General features: G+C 39.5%; 1 protein-coding gene across 2 annotated transcripts in view; it reads left to right on the top strand.

The window, feature by feature from the left end:
• The window catches only part of PRMT3 (protein arginine methyltransferase 3), a 57782-nt gene that overhangs the window by 22495 nt on the left and 13462 nt on the right, over positions 1-21825 (top strand). Inside the window, exons 10-13 of one of the 2 annotated variants that reach the window (XR_011676847.1) lie at positions 4916-4994; positions 9851-10038; positions 12097-12183; positions 16314-16428. Coding sequence is in view for 1 of the 2 variants with exons in the window: in XM_071417133.1 (XP_071273234.1) it covers positions 4916-4994; positions 9851-10038; positions 12097-12183 (354 nt within the window). In the remaining variant the exon portion in view is untranslated. The remainder of the gene's footprint in view (positions 1-4915; positions 4995-9850; positions 10039-12096; positions 12184-16313; positions 16429-21825) is intronic. The other variant, XM_071417133.1, reaches the window with a different exon arrangement.

Genomic DNA, 21825 nt, shown 5'->3' with positions numbered 1-21825 from the left:
CTCTAAGCCATAAAAACCCCTTCTAACTCACACACCCTTTGCTCCTTGGTTATCCAGTCAGACTGGCTCAGCAATTCTTTTCTTCTCTATCAAAACTTGCTTCCATCTCTATTCCTTCATCAGACTCCACATTTAAAAGACTTTCTGCCAAGCACACATATCTGTGAGACTTCCTTGTCACAGTTTCATCCTGCCCAACACATCATCCTGCCTGCCTGCCTAGAGCTCTGATATGTGAAACCTTTAAAAACCCTAATTTGTGTAACTAAAGAGGTGTATACCAGACTCTCATATTTTGTTACTTGTCTGCTTGTATCATAAGTCACCTACAGATAAATCCCTTACTTCTTATTCAGGGTGTAGCCTTACATGTATTCCTGGGCAGGAAAATATGACATACAAAAGTGACTGAATTATTGCCCCCATATTTAGGTAGGGTAATTGTAAACTTCATAGGCTGCTTATTGAAAAGATGAGTGCAGAAAGAAACAAAATGTATGCAATGCTTTTCTGGAATGTTCTTGCACAGCTGCATCTGTGTGCAGATTTTTCTTGCCATCAGTATTGTTTTTGCTTCCTTTCTCTAGCTAAAACTAGAAAGCTAAAGGTTGCTAGTTTTATTACCTTGAGAATATCTGCATTTCTTGTTTGTAAAGGGGCTCTGCTATGAGAGACAATTGCCTGAGATGGTTGTCTCAAATACAATGTTAATGTACAGCATGGACTCATAAATTGGGTTTTTTTAAATGCAGTGCTTTATGGTACTGAATATGCAGCAGAGTTATACAAGAAAAAACTGGGGAAGAGATGGACTGTCAGATTAAAATACACTTAGGATACAACCCAGTACTTGTCTTTTAATCTTGTCATTGGGCAGATAGTTAATATTTTCTTTTCTCCTTTTTCTTCTCTTTCTTTGTATTTCTTTCTCTTTTTTAAAAACTAATTTTGAAAATACATGAGGATGGGCTGTGAGCAGAGGCATTCAAGATCTGGGGAAAGGACAAGGAAGTGAGCATGCCTGAAACACTGGAAACCATCTTCTCTCTCCTTCCTCCTTTCCTCTATTTCTGTGAGAGATACACAGTTATTTCCTTGCATGATTTTTTTTTTGTCAGCACTAGTAATGGGGATCACATTTCTGCTCTTCACATCTTCCCATTTGGTGTTCTTACTTGTATTGGTTTAAGGAAACAACAGGGTGTGCAGAATGACAAAGTCAAGCTGTGACACTGACATTTGTGAGCTTGCTCTGTCAGTAATGAATTACTTCCTCTTATTTTTTAAATTAAAATGTACATGAGAGATCAGCATGAGGGCAAACTTGGCATGTGGGAGATGGTGCTGCAGCAGAGCATGCTCAAGTGTTTATGAGTGGCTGCTGCTTGTCATGTAACTGTGCTGCAGGTTTGGAGGGAATTTCGTCAAATAAAAAAGATTTTTTCATGACCTAGAGTGTGCAACATCAGTTTTGTGCATTTGTTAATGCCAGATTAAATTTTGTGTCAGAGATCAGAATCTATTGTCTAATCTGTGTTGCATACCTTCTGTAGCTTGCTTTACTGTGTAGGCCAGTGGAAATGTTGTTGTTGAAAACTTCAGTTTACGACAATAATGCACTTTTTTTTATACCACTGGGGATTAAAAAAGATGAAGTTGACTCTCTGGGCCCATGATTTGATAGCTGTTTTTCATCTCATTAAATGTTCAGTATTGGGCCTTACTAAATCTGGAGAACTTGACCAGGTTCAGTAATGTTATAGAAAATAATAAAATGCATCTTTGATAGCAAGTGGAGGGGAAAAACAATGCTTATTCAAGTAGTTAAACAATGCTTCTAAATTCTATCTTTACACAGGTTTTTTTCAGCTGCACCAACAATTCTGCTAATTCTTGCTGTTGTAAACATGCTAATCCACTTTTTGATGCTTTTAAAGAATTGAAACTCTTTTTCTCTACAAAGATTATCATGTAAATACTGAAACACTGAAGCTAAAAGTACTTGAATACTTATATTTTGATCAGTTGGTAAAATTTTTTTATGTAGCTTTGAATGAAAATGAATATGACAATGCTGTAGAATATTTGAATATTAGGGAAAATACAAAATGCAAAATAGGAAGGCATCAAAGATCTGGGAGCCTTTTATAACTCTGTTAGGAATACAGAGCACAGATACCAAGGATATATAAGAAATGTAGCAATATTCACATTCCTAATGGGTTCAAGGGGCTCAGTGGGTGTCTCCTTGGGCTGACATGAGGCAGGGCAGAGCAGAGTGCTTGAACAGAGTTACTCACAGTGCTGTATCTCTGTTCCTGTCCACATCTGTTTATTTGTTGGCAGCTGGAGAACATTTCGCTTCAGCTTTGCAAATCCAAAAAATAAGGAGTTTATGTTTCTTCTGAGAAAGAAATGGCCAGCTCTTTAGTAGAAAACATGTCATGGGACAGCATAAAATTTAAGGAGTTCTGGGCATTCACGTTGGCTTTAACAGAGAATGTCACCTTTTATGTGACATTCAAGATTGTACTAATAATATGCAGCTCACAGATTTGTATCATAGAGATCTCTTTGCAGGGATTGATTTTGAGGATGTCACTACATGCTTAAGTAAAAATCAACCCTTGATCGTTTTTGGGGGTGAAGCAAGAGTTCCCCACAGCATCCCAGGACAAAATGTCAGGTGTAATTGTCTTTCCAGAAAGCTCCCCTACAGATGGGGCAGTAGGCTGTGAAATTGCATTCTAACTTGCACTACAGATGATCACAGCACACTGAGTAGTGTTTTGGTGTAACTAGTAAATGACTTGAGTCAGTACCATTGATGGTTTGTGTAACTTACAGGAGTGCTAGAATGAATGGGGAGAGAGAACACTGGGAGTGGGGGGAGAACCAGCAGTGCCAGAGGGAAAAGGTCAGGGAAAGAACGGTGACAATTTCTCTGTATTTCTCCTGAGAGAGTTTTCCAGCTGTACTCCTTGCACAGGCTGGCAGGCATAGGTAGAGGGCAGAAAGAGGGAACTGAAGACCTAATCCATAAAGATGTCATTTTGTGAATTACTGACTCTTGGTAGTGATCAGTCTTCAATATGTCTTAGAGGTTACCTTTAAAATACTATGAAAACAGCTCATTTTCAGTTAAAGGTGTCTAAAAATACTTTTTGTGAGCTAAACATATTCTATTTTTAACTGCATAAAAAAGAAAGCTGTGGTTCCATGCTGTGCTTTTGGCTTGCTGTGGGCATCACATGATTCCTGCCTGATGCAACTGGAGCTCCAGGCCTTTTCAGCTGTTCAGCCAAGCTTACTAACAACAATTGCTCACAAAGCAGTGGTCTTCCTTCTGGGACTTATTCTAAGGATGTACAGAAGTTGGGCAGTAAAGTAGAAGAACAGACAAGACTGGGAAGAAAAAGTTTCAGTGAAGCACTATTACCAGAAGAAACAGATTGAGAAAATGACACGGCCATTATTTTCACACCGTGTTCTCTTTGGTTACAAACATGTCATGCTTCAAGTTTCTGGGGGTTTCAGTTTTGGTTTTTTGTTCTGAAGGCTGCAGAAAATGGCACTTACAAGCAATTCTGAAGTTTAAGCATTTTGTTAAGATCATTGAGTCCAACCCAGCACTTAAAGTCCAGCACTAAACCATGTCCCCAGGTGTCACATTCACATGACTTTTAGATCCCTCCAGGACTGCTCTGGGCAAGCCTGGTCCAGGGCTTGATAACCATTTCAGTGAAGAAATTTTTCCTAACATCCAATCTGAAACTTCTCTGCTGCAGCTTCCTAGCTTTTCTTTGGTAAATGACTGCAAAGTCTGGACTTCAGTTGTCCATTTTGTTCTTGCCAACTAAATCAAGCCACGTGGCTAAGCTGTGTTTTAAGTAAAATGAAAATGAGGCTGCTGAATGAAAATTCAAAACCTTTGTTGGTGTTTGTCTTAATTGATTTGGTGTTGTGAGGATGTAGATGAAATATGTTACAGTATTGACTCACAATGATGCTCAAACATGGAGGACAGGAGGGGTATAAAATCAGTATATCAATGGGAAAACAAAGGGCTGTATATCTCATCAATGTGCAGTTTGTTTAGAAGTAGTTGAGAAAGGGGATGTTCTCTATAAAATGCTAATTTTGTTTGATACTTCTATTTGAGTTTTTTAGTATCTCAAATATTCAAATAAGGAATGTTTCCGTGTTTCAGCAAATGACTCACTGAAGTTTACAATAAATTATTCTAAACATCAATAGCAGCATCCTATGCCATAAAATTAATTCCAACACAAAAAAAGCCCTGTGCAAATCTAGTTGTTACCATTTTTATCCTGGAAATTTGGCAAGTCTGGGTGCTGCTAGATGATGTAGAACACCCAGAGAACCAATGTTTGGTACATGATTTATTTGCACCTCTCTTAGTGAGCACTGCCAAGGGTGATGCAGGGCACCATGAGGTTGCAAATATGGAGAAGCAAAGATGCATTCCATTTGACCTTTCTCTGACAATAGTTTCAGTACTACTTGCAGATCTGAAGGGGAAGGGCTTTTATTTTTATTTTTTTATTTTTATTTTTCTTGGAACCTCACAGTTATTACTAAAAAATCAATACATGCAGCTTTTCACTTACTTTGATTGAATTCAATGTCTTTTGTTGTTGTAGGACTGTTGTTGGGTAATTGTTGGTGTAGATGGTGGATTTATTTTCTCTGTGTGCTACATACTTGCAGTTTGGGAAATTAAAGATGATTCTTTATAAAACAAGTTTTAAAGTGACAATGCTGTTGTTGTAAAACTCTTTGGGTATATGGGTTTATGATGTTCTTATCAACTGTGTTGATAAAGCCTCTCTGTAGAATGACTAAGTATAAGAACCACAATGATTTCTAAATTCTTTCCCTTTTCTGTAAACAGGGTTATTTCCTTCTCTTTGAGTCAATGCTGGATTCTGTCATCTATGCAAAGGACAAGTACCTGGCAGAGGGAGGCTCAGGTTGGTGCTCAGTTCTTTTAATAAATTCAGCTCTGGGGGAAGCTAAATGAACTCAGAGACTTGGAATAAGCTGTGCATGGATGAGAAAGTTGCCAGTCTCGGTGAAAAATGTTTCCATTAGTAGGAGCTTCAAGACATTAATTTACTGTATGGGCAATAGGAGAACATTAGATGGGGTACCAAGGTCTCAAGTTAATGATGTTTTTAAGAATAGAGGGGGCAATTTATTCTTAAGTACAGACTAAATTTTTCCTCCCTATTTCTTCCCACACATGTGGGTATTTGTTTTCCCCCCCCTGAAATCCAAGTTTCTGCATAAATATGAGCAGAGGAAAATAAGTTTTATCTTGTAAGATGTGATGCTGTTTGAGTAAGCTGCTATGGATTTGAGGGAAAGTGGATAGGGTGTTTTCCTGAGGGAGGGAAGTTGTGTGGGGAGGACATATTTTCAAACATGAAATAGCAAATGGAATTACACTGTGTCAGTTCAGCATATTTATTCTGGTGGTAATATGGTCTTAATTTTTATGGCTTGAGGGTAGGGTTGTGACAAAACAAAAGTGTTTTCTTTGGAGTTCTTTTACACATTTAAGTAGCTTAGATAATGTTATCTTAAGCAGTGTTTAAATGTCTGTAAGTGTTTATTCCATATGTGGTGCAGTTTTGTGCAGGAGTTCTGCATGTGCTTAATTCCTTTGTCAGTGCTGTATTTCATATTGACCTTTTCAATTGTAGTCATCAGTCTGGGGTTTTTTCCCCTTTTGTGCTAACCATGCACACAGTTTCACTACACTGACCTAATGATTGGATTAATGACTGTGTCACAGTGCTTGCTGCAGTGCTTCCCTCTGGTTGCAGTGAGTTTTTGTATACTATTGACTGCTGCAGGAAAAATGGGCTCTATGCATTTGTTCACAAAGCTGAATATACAAGCAAGCTATGTCTTAGAATATTTAGTAGCCACTTGAGTAATGTGAGAGAATAAGAGCTTTTTTGTTTTCAGTAATGCAGAATAGTCCAGCCACATCAGGAACATAGGTGTGTACTCTCTGTAGGTATGTGCTGATAATTTTACACTGCAATACAATTAAATCCAGGGACATTCCCTAAAATCATAAGGAAACATTTTATCTTTAGCTACTACTTCCAAAGCCTTCTGAAAAGGGCCAGAAATTTCTGACCTCTGTTTAAACTGTATTGTGAGTGGGTTTGCTCTTGGTTTGTAAGTCCAAGAGATTCCTTTGAGAGATGGGGTGTCCTGGTTCTGCAGTACACTCATCCTTTGGGGTCTGACAGTGGTCCTGGGCCCTTCTTTCATTCATGACAAGGCACAGAGTGTTGTACAGGCACTGATGGGATTTTCAGTTCTGTCAATGGTTTCTTTAAGGTGCTTGCAGTTGCTGTTCCTCTGCCAGCTTGTCCAGCAGGTGACAGGCTGTGCCCTGGGTCCATAAGAAGGCTGCTCAGCAGCACAGACTCTCCTGCAGCACAGCTGAATTGCACATCCAAATCCAGATGAGCCAGAGTTAAGAGTTCACTCTGAGGTGAAGCCTTACCAGAGAAACTCCTGAATCTGCTTAATTTTGTCTAAAGCCACTTGGTACTATTGAGCCCAAGATCATTATTACAGAGAATGTTGGAAAGCTGAAAAAAGCAATAGCAGCAGCTGCAATTTGACCAGATCTTTCAGTGGCTGAGCTGGGAATAGAATCCAGATTTCCAGATATGTGTTCATGAAGTAATGGTGTTCATCATCATTACTTCAGCTCAGCCTATTGGCATGCTGGAGTGGATTGTGCCATCTAGGGTGATGTGTACAGTATAGAATAGCTTTGTTTGGGAACCTAACATTTTTGCTGCCCAGGGCCCATCTGTTTGTTCTTTAGAGCTGTTGCTCAGGTAGAGATTTTTTCACACACTTGAGCCCAGTTTGCAGTGTCGAGGAGTGACAAAGGTAAGGAAGGTGTCATTCAAAACATAATACATGCAAACCACAGTGCTCCTTCACATCAAAATGATGATGGCATTGCTGTGTATCTGGAGGGTGGCTGTCTCCCCTCAGCATGCTGCAGTTAGTGAGGCACTGTGAGGGCTGAGGGTTCCCATCCCGCTGTCCCCAGCCCCGGAGCTGCCCTGGTGACGGATGGCTCGTGGGCACCGAGTCGAGAAGGACACAGATGGTCAAAGCCATGAATCTGGGAGAGCTCAGAGTGCTGCGTGCTCCTGGCCAATCAGCATTTTCCTCATTTCACCTGTGAGGGGAATAATTACTGAATTATAGCCTTAATGGGGAAAAAAATGACAAGTCTGTCAGGATTGCACGGAAAAGTGTTACGGAAAGAGCAGAGGATTTCCAGGGAAATCTAGGGAGATGGGAAATGGCAAATGCAGTTTTATGCAGGTGCTTTTAAATATGTACAGAACTCTGGAGTGTTTAGATGATTCAGATAGCATTGCTTACATTTTCAGTCAAATCTCAGTACAGTGTATAGGACATGGGTGGGTCTGTAAATTAATGAATCACTGTAGTCTTCTGCCTGAGCCCTGTTGGTGGAACACAGATTTCTTTTTGTGAAGTCTGAATAGACATTGTCTACTTTTGCTGCTATTAATAGTGAAAATGCAGATTAAATTGGAGCATTTTGTGTTTACATTTTCCCTTGTTCTTAAGCACATTGTATAATCGATCATGAGTTCCACTGCTGATTTAAGGATTTGCTGTAAGAACAAAGACTTAATAAAAACTGATTATGATCCAGTTCAAATATTATATGCTTGATAGAGGTGATTAAATTTCTCTTTGGTTTACAAAATGTCCCAGAAATTAGGGCTAGTCAGAGGAAGAAAGTTTATAAAATAATTAATCATGTATTGTTGTGGGTTTAATTTTCATTTCCAGTGGAACTACAATGCTCCTGTGTGTTCTGTAACCAAGGACTGCCAGTCGCTTCATCTCTCTTCTCACTGTGCCATTGCATCCTATGAAACCCATTCCTCTAAAAAATAATTCCTCAAAGGCTCTTAGCCCTTGCTTTCTGTTGTTTGTATCACACTGTCTTTTAATTTTTGGACCATCAGCGGTTGCTGCTGAAGGTGTGAACGCTGTGGGGCAAAGGCCAGTGTTGTCCATAGACACTGTTAAACAGCAGTGGGAAAGCTTGCAGGAACAGTCTTCATTCAGTGGTGGCTCCAGAAACTACCTGCAGATCCTCCAGCACCACAGATGGTGTGTGACAGCTGTCAGCTGTGCTGGAACCAAGGGATTTGTTTTGGACAGGACAGTCCAACTGTCTTCTTACTGCTAGGATTCTTATCAAGCTGTCCTTGTACTGCTCAGTGAGTTGTGGGCTGTTCCTGGAGACACTTTCTGCTCCCGTTTCCTCGGCTGCAAAGTAGATGTGATGATAGTTTACCAACTGCATTCCAATTTCAGCTTGCTGATACTTATTTATTCTGCTTGAAATAGTCAGCAAGTGAGAAAAATGGCAGTGTACTTACTTTAATGTCTTCATAGAACAATAAAAAACTTCTTTGGAGAAGGTTATTCTTTACAATCACTATTTATATTTCCTTTGGCCTAAAACTGTGCTCACTGTATGAAAGGTCTAATTTCAATTTGCTGCCTCTGTCTTCAGTATTTTGCAAGGTAGAAAATACTGCTTTTCTGACCTACCATGCTATACCAATGATTTATTCATTTTGATAAACCGTAATTTCAAGCAGAGCTGAAGACAAAATTAATTTTACAGTTCACCAGATTCTGGGGAGGAAGAGAGACACTTGCCTTCAGTTGTATTAACACTGCTCCTTTCATGTATTAATATAAAATAAAATTAAATTCAATAGGATGTTTTAGTTGACACTTTTTTCTGAAATCAGGTCAAGAATTCAATGTATAGGACTTTAGAGGCTTTAAAACTCTGAAGAACAAAACACGGGAATTTCTTTGTGAAAAGAAACCTGGCTAAATATAAATTGAGCTTCTTTTACTATTTGTTAGGGTTATAGACAGCCATGTACATAGCAGCTAGCTGTTCTTTGTGGGTTTTCCAGTCATCAGGTGAGATTTCCAAGAGATTGACTGACTTTGTTGGCAGCTGTTAAAAAGGCAAATGTCAGTCTTCCACTACTATTTGTAAAAGCTGTAAATAGTTACGTGTTCTGAAGATGTTCTTGGGAGAAGGAAAAGCACAAATGTGAAAATGATAGTGCAAAATGATAGCACTATCCTGAAAGTGGGAGGGAGGGAATCCATGAGGTTCCCTTCTGTCCGTTGGGTCACTTCCAACTCTTCAGATGCCGACAGAAAAGTGGTTATTTCCAGTACACAGAAATAATTTTTTAGGTTGTGAGGTAAGAATCAGCCAGAGCTGATAGCAAACAGGAATAAAACTCTTGAGTAAGAAGATATGCTTTTTTCTGAAAATAAGGTCTTTTCACAGAGGTTTCCTGGTATTACAAAGCCCTTGCCTGAATTTCTGTTTGGGTGTCCTTCTACTGTTATGGAATATATTTTAGGTTAGCCTCTGTATAGAAACCAGATAGGCTGTTCCAAATTATTTTCTTCAGACATCAAGTTTCCTGTAATTTTCTGGTAGTGGGATTCAACTACAAAGATATTTTGTTATGAATAGGAAGTACCAGACTAGTGTGTGAAAATTAAATTTTTGTGTGTAGTCCCTTCTGTAGACAAATGGGACTCTAGAAGGTAAAGTAGCACAAGAAGAAGTGTCTTGTCCAAGAGCTAAAAAAAGTTCTTTTTTTATTCTTTTGAGATGTTACCACTTTTAGACAAAGGAATAAAAATCCTCTGTGTGTGTAAATAAAATTTCACAACTCTGTTTCTGTTGTTACAGTTTATCCTGACTTGTGCACCATCAGTCTGGTAGCTGTTGGGGATATGAATAAACATGTGGACAAGCTGCTTTTCTGGGAAGATGTGTATGGCTTTGACATGTCTTGCATGAAGAAAGCTGTCATTCCAGAAGCTGTTGTGGAGGTGCTGGATCCAAACACACTGATATCTACAGCCAGTGTCATTAAGGTATGCTGTCATTAAGCATATTACTTTATGCTTAGGAGGCAGATGAGAATTTTCCTTGGTTTATGGAGGAGGAGGAGCTAAAATTCACATGGCACACACAAACTTTGGCATTTATAAATGATAAAAGTGCAGTAAGGTTCTTGCTGCTCAGACTGGAAGGTTTGTATGAACTGCTTTTTTTACCGACTTGGAGCTTTTAGAAAGGTACTTTTCTCATATTTAGACTCTTCTGTTCTATGATTTCTTCTATCCAAAGCCAAATTTACTTTGGCAATGCTCTACTGGTAACAGAGCATGCATATCCCTTTCTAATCCATGCTGTCACGAGCAGTCACTGTCCAGCTCAGATGTAGGGGCTTATCAAACTTTGTCATCGTGCAGCATGTAGCATAACTGTTGTGCTGAATGACTTTATAGTCATTTGTTCTCATTTAGCCCTCATGCTTTTTAAAATAACTTAAAATCAATGCATGTGCTTGTTTGCTGGAGTTACAGTACAAAGCAGTAAAATTAATGAGTTGAGGAACAGTGGCATTATAGATAAATTGTTTTAATCAATAGCTATCCCACAGAACAAATGGATTATATTTTGTAGGGAAGTTTAAAAATGTTCCCATTCATCATTATGATTATTACAGAAGGTACTTTGGTGTGTTTGCTCACATCAGGTGCTGCTTGTTCTATATAGTTCATAATGTAAGTTTTCAAGATGCAGAACATTCCCTAAAGAAAGACAAGGCAGCATGAAAATTCATAGAAGGCTTTGGGTTAAAGATCATCCAGTTCCAGCTCCCTGCTGTGGGCAGGGACACCTTCCACTACCCCAGGTTTGCTCAAACCTCCCTCCAAGCCAGCCTTGAACAATTCCAGGGATGGGGCAGCCACAGCTCCCCTGGACAGCCTGTGCCAGGGCTTCTCCACCCTACAGTAAAGAATTTCTTCCTCATATCAAATCTAAACCTGCTGTCTTTTACTTTGGATCCATTCCCCCTTGCCCTGTCATTCCATGCTCTTTGAAAAAGTCTCTCTCCATCTTTCCTGCAGGCTCTGTTCAGGTCCTGGAGGCCACAGTTAGGTCACCCCAAAGCCTTCTCTTTTCCAGGCTGGCCAATCCCAATTCTCTCAGCCCTTCCTGACAGGAGAGGTGCTGCATTACCTTGGTGGCCTCTCTGGGCTCACTCCAACAGCTCCATGTCCCTCTTGTGCTGATGACCCCAGAGCTGGATGCAGAAATCCTGCAGAGAGGAGGGAAGAAGAACCCCATGTACCCACAGAGGCTGGGCACCTCCTGGCTGGAAGGGAGCTTTGCAGAGAGGAATTGGGGGGTTCTGGTTGACACCAAGCTGACCATGAGCCAGTAAAACACACCCTTGTGGCAGGGGCAGAGCCTCCTAGGCTCCATTAGGAAGAAGACTGATTACCAGCAGCTCAGGAGAGATTGATCTTCTCTTGCACCCCAGGGAGTTGGCTGTAGCCAGGGAGATGAATTCTGGGCTGCCCTGTCCAGTCTCAGGTTCTCCACCCAGGGCAGGAGTGAGATGACTGTCCTGGAGTGAGTCCAGTGAAAGGACTGCAAAGGGGCTTCTCCAAAGGGCTTTTTCAAGCTCAGTTCTTCTGAGATGGATACAAAGGCAGTCTGGCAAATGAAAACCCCCTGGTTTTGACCCACAGCAGTTTGATGCTGTAGTTCACCATTGTGACTACAGGAACAAGGGGTAAAACAGGTCAAGATGCCTGTGAAAGCTGCTTACTCAACAAGGGCCAGCTGCCTTCAAGAAGCAACTTCCTGAACAGAATGAACTACTGTGTGTAGTTCCATACCACTGCTACTCAAAGTGTCTAGTTTATTTGGGTGTGTGAGGAAGAGGAGTCTCAGGTGTTTTGTCACATGGGATTAGGTAGTTTTTTAGTCTCCTCCCATTTTTTGGAAAGCTGAAATAGTATTGCCTTATAAAAGTTGTCTCATAATGAGAACAACTGAACAGCCTTAGTCTAAAGGGAGATCTTAATTGCCATTCCTCACCTTTACTGACAGAATTTTATTATCCTTTCTGACAGCATATTGACTGCAATACTGCATCCACTCCAGACCTGGAATTCTCTTCAGATTTCACCCTGAGCATTACAATGAGCACACAGTGTACGGTAAGACAATTTCAGTTTCTTCATCCATGGCTGGTATTGCATTGGACTAAGAGACAATCCATTAATTATCCTTCATCTATCATCAGTCCTTGCCTTGAAACATTCATTTCTGCAGTACAGAGGTGTCAGATGAGCTCTTTCTGTAAAGAGAGATGAATGTAAAGCTGCAGTAATGGTGTTATGGGGCAATGCAGGTAGGTGAGGAAAGGGAAGGGTGAGGAGCATTGGGATCTTTCTGTTTTGTTCTCTAGCCCATCTCCTGAAATACAAGAAAATCTGGTGCACTACTTAGCTTGCCTAAGTAATGCATTGAGCTTTCAAACATTACATTATAAGCAAAGGCAGGATAGCCTAATTTTTCAGTAATTTTCTTTTATATGCAGTACAAATTCTAAATGCTTTCTAATAATTTATTAAAATTCCATCGTCAAATTTGACAAAAGAGCATTATGCTCTGAAATCAGTAATAGAAACTGAAGTTTTTGCCCTCTGGAGCATTGTGAAACTTCTGGGAGTTTCATGCTTAAGTCACATCACAAAATCAAATGTAAAGGGGTAATTTTTAGCTTATTCTAATATATTGAGATAATTCTGCTACAGCTGGTGTATTGGGATTTTGCATGAGTATACAAAGAAGAGCTGCAGGCTTCCTATGACATGGAAACAAAGAATATGTTTCTGTATGATATAAACTGCTTAGGGTGGTGACAGAATCTTGGATGCCTGCATTAGGCAATGGAATTCCTGGTTTGGATGTTAGGTCATGCTGCTGCATTTTCCAACGTTTTTGCAGAGTAGCAGTCTGCATCAGAGTTTGTTGGTGTCAAAAAGTGAAATATTCCCACATATGTAGTTTAAATCATGATCATTTTTAATTAGTAGGTGTGTACAAATATTTCATATTTACTTGTCAGTTATCACCAAATTAGGTGAATACACAGTAACATTTTTGGGTTTATTAAATGAAAGTCTGTATATTTTACTGTGCATACAAGTGGAACCCCTTCTGTTTCAAGGTATCATAGGATAAATCGAGTTGCCTCAGGGCAGAGTCAGGTTTGATTTGAGATCAAGCTCCACTGCAGCCCTGGTTTCATTTTCTTAATTTGGCCATATTTGAATAACTGATTAAACAGGAATCTTTACAAAGTGTTGGTCATCTTTCTGATGTTTGGGTAAAGTAAAATAGCTTATTTTATAAACATTGTTTTCCCCAGCACTAAGCTCTTACAAAAACTTAATTTCTGTTCTGTGATTCTGTAGCATCATTGGCCTATAAATCAAGATGTATCCCTGCATTTTATGACTTCCAAGAAGGGGAGGGAAGTGAGGCAAGAGCAGTGTTTCTGAAATTTTGCAGCAAATGCAGGTTCTAAAAAATGATCAGAATGCTGTAAAGTATTTTGCACTTCATCATTTAGGTTTATTGACACTTGGAGTGAAAATTCCACAGTTTCTATGATGGATTGTAGAAGTTTAGTTGAAGGTTGACAGTTCATCCATCATATCAGGCTGCCTAACCTTGCAGTAAATGAACAATAAAAGTCCATTATTTATGTTGAAATTTTTGAGGAGATGCTTTAAGATTGCAATTTTCCTTTAAAAATAATATTTGATGTTTTTCTTGTTTGCATATGTTTTGTTGTTCTACTGGCTTTTAATTTGCTGCATAAAAAGCAAAAGTTGCCTACATTTCCCAAAATTCTAGAGTTTGGTACTTCTCTCTTAGAATTTTTCAGGGTTTTTTTTAAAATATGAGCATACTAAAATACTTTTGCTTTATTTGCAAAAAAATACTCCACAAAAATAGCAATTTGGAAATCCATCTTTTTATGCTTGTATTTCATTTCAAAGCAGCTTTTCCTCAGCCATGGAAGTGTGGAAGCAGATTTGGTTGTCTTATTCTTGCTGTTGCCATCAACATTGCTGATAGCAGAGCAGTGTTACCATCAGAACTAGGGCTGTCTCTGTTGAATAATCTGTCCTTAGAAACTAGGCAAAGCATTATCATTTTTAATTAGTAGCTGTGAGCAAATATTCATATTTATATTTACTTGTCAGTGATCACCGAATTAGGTGAATACACAGTAACATTTTTGGGTTTAGTCAATGGAAGTCTATATTAGACATCTTTTAAGGCATCTTTTAAGGCATCTTTTAAGGCATCTTTTAAGGCATCTTTTAAGGCATCTTTTAAGGCATCTTTTAAGGCATCTTTTAAGACATCTTTTAAGACATCTTTTAAGACATCTTCTAAGACATCTTCTAAGACATCTTCTAAGACATCTTCTAAGACATTTTTTGTCATTAAAAGATGACAAAAAAAATGTAGGGGCACATGTTATTGAGGGTACCTGTTCTGTAGGGTTCTGTTGTTTGTTCTGGGGATCCCCTTGCAGAGCAGCTGGGGCTTTGCAGTGTCCCTGGCTGTGTGGGTGGGTTTCCATGCTCCCTGCCATGCACTGTGTGCCTGCAGAGCAGTGTGAGGCAGGCATTGCTGCACTGGTGTGTCAGCAGCATGGAGTGCACAGCTGCTCTTGCTGAACTTGGTTTTGCAGAAGCTTTGCACTGATGGGGAGTAATTTAGCAAGTAGTTGGAGAAAAGGGCTGTGGGCTCTTCTGGTTGGAGTGTGCAACATAATAGTTGAACAGCTAAACTCTCAGCTGGCATCTCTAGGAGTAACAGCCTTATCAGGGTCTGCTGCTTCCTCCCATCAGCTGTTTGTCTGTCTTTGCTAACAGGACAGATGCTGGAAAGGCTGACAGGAGTCAGAACCATAATTGCAGTGTTTTAGCAACTCATCACCACACTTGCTGTAGTCATGGCTTGGAACACCCCCAGGATCCTCAGGCAGGAGAGGCTGCCCTTCATGGCTCTGTGGCAAAACCTTAGAATGCTTTGGCTTGGAAGGGATCCTAAAGATCCCCTGGTTCCAGCCCCGGATCTGCCATGCCCAAGGGGTCCCACCTTGGATCAGGTGGCTCCAAGCACCACCCAGCCTGGCCTTGAACTTGCAGGGCTGGGGCATCCCCAGCTTCTCTGGGGAACCTGTGCCTGGGCCTCACTATCTTCACAGTAAGAATTTCTCCTAATGCCAACTCTAAATCTCTCCTCTTTTAGTTTAAAACCATTCCCCCTTGCCCTGTCACTATCTGCCCATGTAAAACAATGTTAAATTCCTCTAAAATCTGTACTCAGTTTTTCCTCAGCTGACTGTTTTCTGGGTTTGGATTAAAAGTACTAAGGACATGAATGCCCAGCCATTGTGGTGAGCTTGTGTAAAACAGAAAAGCTGTGCAGTTCACAAAACTAAGAGCATAACATTGACACATCTGATTTGTTTGTCCTTCCACCTGTTTGAAACTACTCTCATACTTCTATGTGACCAAAAAACCCCCTAGCAGAGGATTAGGTCATGCTCATAAGAGATGAATCTCATGTCTTACTGTAGGTGCATCTTGAGTGTATTTCAGATGCTTCTGTTATACATTGAGCCATAGCCTTAAAAAATTATTGAGGCTCTAAATAGTTTTTTTTTTTTCTTCCAGATGTTCAAGAAATTAAATAAGCCTTCCCCAAAAAAGTCTAATACACATAAGAAATAAAAAATTTTTGAGCAAAAAGAAACATTTTAAGTATGATCTTTTATGTGCTGGTTAGTCTTTTAGAAGTTTTGAGACAGGGTGGTGAAGTAGTTAATGCTTTTTTTGAGAATATATTGCTTCTGTTAATTTTTTTGCATTTTGTAGCATTAATTTTATATATGATTATCTTAGATTCCAAAGATTGAAGGTTTTCAAAGTGTGAAATGGTTGCATGGAATCATTATATGAAATTGTTCCAAAGTACTTTTATTGCAAGTTGACTTGATTTTGGTCCTACAAAGATAATAGCAGAAAAAACCCCATCAATTACCCTGCAGAAGTGCATTTTCCTAATAAAGAGCTAGAGTTTGTCACTGTTGATTTTAATGAGACATCTGGCTAATATCAGTTAGTAGATGCTGCTAGAAAAATGCTCCATTAATTGTATTCTAAGTTGATCACTGTGTGAGCTTTTGAGATAAAATATAATGGTGATTACCCTCAGTGCAGAAATCAATTGACAAACTTTCTCTTTTGTTTGCAAGCATTTCCCCTGGGAGCCCATCAAGGTTGATCTTTCCTAGCTGAATAACAATATCCCCTGAGAGGAAAATGGCACTATCTCTTCATTGCTCCCAGGAGATTTTGTCAAAGAGCAGGGTATGTGTATAAAAAGTGGGAGGGAGGGAGGAAGGGGGTGAAAGAAGGATAATGAACTAGAGGACGTGACTGATGTACTAAAACCTTCAGGAGGAAAAAGGAAGTTGAGTTGACTAGAGAAAATTATTCTGACTAAGGAAAAAAATCTTTGCTTGTTAAAATTTTCTTAAGTCTCTGGCAGTTTCATTTCTTACTATCAGGTCTTCCACTTGGGAGCCAACTAGAAGTATTACCATATGAATCTTTGGTTCCAGCCTTAGGTGAGAAACTAAATTTATTAAGCTAGAAGTTGGAAATCTGGTTTGGGTACCACAGTAAAATCCACCTTGAGTGCCTGATTTCTGAGTAAAGGAAATGCTGCTCTACCATGTTACAAAGCAGGTTTTATCCTTCTCATCTGCTTACTTTTCTGTAGCCTTCTCTGCAGTGACATCCAGATTATTAATCTTTAAACCACAAAATGGCTGGGTTTTAATTGCCAGGGGTTTCTTTTCCCTGTGATAAAAACGCAGCAGCTCTGCTGCATGGATGACAAACATTCCATCTCCATGCTTGGATAAACTCCATCAAAAGCACATTATCTCCCACTTCTGTGGCCAGCTGTCTAATTGTATTTGTTGTAGCCACTCACTGTTGGAACATGATACTGGTGAAGAGCAAGAATGATAAATTACTCACTGTAGGTGATAGTGATGATGATGATAATTTTTAATTTCCTTGTTCCTAAGTGAATTGGTAAGGCTGCCTTGAGTTCTCATAAGGAGAGGAGCAGTCTCATTTGTTTTGTCCTGTTAAAATGCTGCATGTACAGCCAGCCATTTTCTTTAGGAAAAAAACCTTAGTATTCAGATGTATTTGAATTAAAATTTAGATTTTTCTTTGCATTTCAGCTAAAGGCTCTGAGTGGAAGATTGTAAATAATGCATACTCTTTTACTGTATGTTAAAGCATTTGGTACATGTTACATGAATAAATGGGGAGAAAAATAGTCTTGAAATCATTTATCTGGGAGGGAAGAAAAACAGTTTGCAGCCAAGTGAATCTTACTGGGAGGACCTGCCTAAATTACAGGTATTTCATATGTTTGCATGGACACCTTAGAAACCCTCAGTAATGAATGAAGACCTTAAGCTACATGAACTCTTCATCAAAATGTGGGGTTGGCAAAATCAAGTAGGAGTTTGTGGCTGCTATTTTAATTTCAGGAATATTTTATTCCTAATTGAGTGAACTCTCTGTTGACCTTTGTAGGATGTTGCTCTGCAGCCTCAGTAATGTATATCTGTTCATGTATATCTAATCCTTAATGTTTCCTTCATTCCTCATTTGGCCACCTTAGTTCCCTGGGTGAATACCTTGGCTTTGTTTTGGAGTTTTTGTCCTCATAGCTTGCCTTTTCTCCTGGCAAGTTATTGGAGAACAGGAAGAATAATATTTTGGTCGTGTTTTCTAATATTTACTGTCCTTGTCAGGCTGGAGTTGTAATTATTTATTACCAGTTTAGAAGTCATTTTTTTTGTTTTCCTCTTTCATGGTATTCAGGAGACTGGCACTTGAAAGATTTTTCCAAAGAAGGTTTAAATTCTTACTGATTAGTTGTAGGTGAAGTTGTAAATGAGCTGTCAAAGGTGTCACAAAAAGATGAGAGAAATTGCAGTAGGAGAAAAAACAGCTACCATTAGGCTTAAAAAAAATAAAAAACAAGAGGAAAAAGAATCCAAGGCAGTAGTTGCAAAGCATCATTTAGAATTTATGGAGAAGTTATTTTTCTTTAGTTTGACTTGTAAAAAAGATGTTTAGTTTGACTTGTAAAAAAGATATTTAATGAAAGTCTGGCCAGCCCTATATTTCATTTTAATATGCATGTGTCTGTGACTGCTTCTAGTATGCCACTTGTGATTTTTTTCCCTTATATTTTGCTGCATGTGATAAATTACACAACAAGAAGGGAGGACTGAATCTTACTTCAAGTGGTAGACATTGGAAATTTCTTTTTTTTGTAGTATTGCATATGTAATAGATGCTTGTGATTATTATAGCTGCTGTAATTTGGGATACTGTTCAAAAGTTAATGAAAGGAAAATATTTTTGAACTTCGCTTTTACAGAAGTATTTCTCTGAAATGCACTTAAACATAAAAGATGCATAATTGTGCATTTCAACATAAACATCAACAAGTTACAAAAAGAAGGAAGGGAAGGTATAAATTCCTTAAAAGAAGATAGTAAACAAACCCAGCTTTGGTTTGTGTCAGTTTTTAGCAACACATCAGTTTCTGAAGTGGTGCAGGGCTTACACTAATACAGCTTGAGAGTGGTGGTGGTTGTTTTGGTTTAGGGGTTTTTGGAGTGTGTTGAAACAGACCCGTGTGATGCTGTCAGAGATTTTAGTTTTGCAGAGCTCTTTCAAGGAAGACTGAACCGTTGGCTCAGTTGGTCAGGAACAGTGCTCATAATGCCAAGGTTGAGGCATTAATCCCACATGGGCCATGAGCTCAATGATCCTTGTGTGTCCCTTGCAGCCCAGAATATTCTGTGACTCCCACTGCTTTATGTAAAGCAGAAATTCTAATGGTTTTAATCAAGGCTTTTGCAAAATGCTGAGAGGACAAATAATTAGAACTGTGTTGTGTCTCTGTGCCCTTTGATACTTTTCTGGAGGCATACATAGAATTCTTTAATTGCAAAAGACCTTCAAGATCATTGAGTCCAACCTCTAACCCAGCACTTCTAAGTCCAGCCCTAAACCCTGTCCCCAGGTGCCACATTGACATGACTTTAATAACTCCAGGATGGTGACCCCACCACTTCCCTGGACTGTCTGTTCCAATCAATACCTGACAGCCTCTCGGGTTTCTGCCCCAAGGTGTTAGAAAGTCTCTTTTCTCCCAGCCCTGCAACCAAAGAAGTCAGGATTCCTGGGTTCTGCTTTTCAAGGCTGTTTATTTTCTCTTGTCTATTCCATTCCTTCTCTGACCTGCTGAGATCTGTCCAGCAGGTTGGGCTGTGGCACACTCCCTGCCCATGGGGTGGTGTTGGCTTTTTATACTAAGAACCACCTGTGCTTTATTTACAATAATTTCCCAATACCCATCACCTATGTTAGGCAGTCTGTCTCTACCCTAAACCAATCCAGAAGTGCCACCATCACAGCAGAAGATGGAGGACAAGGACAAGGAGAAGGACAGGACATGCCCAGATTCCTCCATCTTGCCTCTTGAACCCCCATTCTAAAACCCCAAAATTCTACTTTTCCACCCTGGGACAAATTCACTCTCATTCTACTCAAACCCTTGTGGCTTGTAACTCCTCACACAAAGTTGGGAATTGTTTCCATGGGCTAAAATGGAAGGCACAGGTGTCTTTGACTCTGTGCCAAGGTCCCTGAGCCCCTGCCAGGGTCTGGAGTCCTTCAGGGCAGCCAGAGCAATGTCCTGGGTCCTGACAACAGCCCTTTTGGTGAGGATATTTTCCTAATATCCAGTCTAAACTCCCTTGGTGCCACTTGGGGCCATTTTCTCAAGGCCTGTTTTTAGGGAGTTGTAGAGAGTGAGAATGTCCCCTCTGAGCTTCCTTTTTCCCAGACTAAACCCCCCCAGCCTCCTCAGCTCCTCCTGATCAGATTTGTGCTCCAGACCCTGGCCCAGCTCCATTCCTTTCTGTGAAGCCTCTCCAGTACCTCCAAGTCTTTCCTGTGTCATTCTGCAGAACCACCTGGTGGGTTTAGGAAGGCTGGGTGTGCTCTTTGGGAGGAGTCTGTAGGTATCTGTGTAGCTGCCTTGAGATCCCTTTGCCTTGGGGCAGACAAAACATGACAAAACAGCTCAAAAGCAGAAAGATCTCAGAACACTGCCAATATAATTGAAATTTTAAGCATAGCCTTGTGTTTGAATGAGTATATATGAATATACACAAACTATGGAGGACCATACAAAGCAATCAGTTTCTCAAGAACAGCTGGTGAATTTAATACCTCCTATAGGGTGTATGTTCAGAAATAAAACTGAGCTTACTTCATGAAAATAATGTCTAATTTAGATAAATTGGGTACCATTCAGGCTGATGTTACTGGCAGGGCAACACATGCAATCTATCAAACAAAATCTTGCATGTGAAATCAGGGAGAGGAAAAGAAGGCTGGATGTTCCTGGGAGGCTTTGGCATGGAGTTGAGATGGATATTGTTCCCTGGAAATTTGCAGATAACTTTGTTGAACAGCAGCTTTAAATGTTTTCAGTTTTTTATTTTTAAACGGTAAGCCATGGCTATGTGCATCAAAGTGGAGTATATTAATTCAGTGCTTTTTTGCTTTTTTGGATTTCCTCAGCTGTAATTGGCTTGTAGAATAGCTGCAGGTGGTCAGTAACTACTGGGTTTGGTATTAGACTTCTTATTTTCCCAAAGGTTTAAAATATGAGAGATGGAGATTAAACACACTGTTGGTAAAAACTAATTGTATAGTTGTAACCAGTTTCAGAAGGAAATCATCAAAACAAGTGTGTGTGTGGTTGGTTCTTTGAATTGGCTCAAAAACATTTTGAAAGTTATTAATGAAAGATACTCATTAGATTTCTCAATTGCAATATGTGCTCTTACAGTTAGTTTTCAAAATGTCATTCAAGCTCTCCCCTCAATGTATTTAACTTAAAAAATATAATTTCTGTTCAGCTAAACAGGGCAGGAGTTGTCTCTTGACACAACTCACCTGAGTGTGTGTTTCAGTTTTGGGGTGCCTCCACTGCCCAGTTTTAACTGACAAAATTTTGAGGAATTCCCAGAGCTGTTCATAGGAGCATTTCCTCAGGAACTTGAGCAATAATATTTTTCTATTTTTGGTTTCTTCTGGCTCAACAAATATTTCAGTGTTCAATATTGAAGGACAACTATCCATTTTGGAACATAACATGAAGAAATTAATGGGTCAATGTAGAGCTCTTGTTCTCTGTAATCCCTGGAGCTCTGATTAAGGTGATCTTTGTGATGTGTTGTAATTATTATTAATGCTCTGGATTAGCTATTCAAAGTCATTGTTTCAGGTTGTTTCAGATAGGGAAACGACTGATACTGTAAAGAATAAAATAGTTATTTAGCTAGTAATTTACAAAAGGTACAAATCCTGTTTCCCTTAACACAGGTGAGGCAGCAGGGAACACTTTCTTTGCTTGTAACTTTTCAACCTGAACTTGACCCCAGAAATTAGTTCTCTGGAGCCTTTTCTCAGGGTAGCATGTAGGGTGTTTCTGTCACCTCTTGTTACAAGTGTATGAACATTTGCATTCACCTTAGCTAGGTCTGTCTGCCTGGAGCTCTTGGCTTTTTGATCCAAGATGTAGCTTGATTGGCTCCTTTTCTCTGGAAGCCAGGTTTTTTTATTTTCTCCTCGATTTATTTTTGTTGT

The sequence above is a fragment of the Agelaius tricolor genome, unplaced genomic scaffold, assembly GCF_023055355.1.
Source record: "Agelaius tricolor isolate 1412-34295 unplaced genomic scaffold, bAgeTri1.0.p SCAF_67, whole genome shotgun sequence".
In the NCBI taxonomy this organism is placed as follows: domain Eukaryota; kingdom Metazoa; phylum Chordata; class Aves; order Passeriformes; family Icteridae; genus Agelaius; species Agelaius tricolor.
The sequence above is the reverse complement of the archived record's forward strand: the minus strand, read 5'-3'. Positions and strand labels throughout refer to the sequence as shown.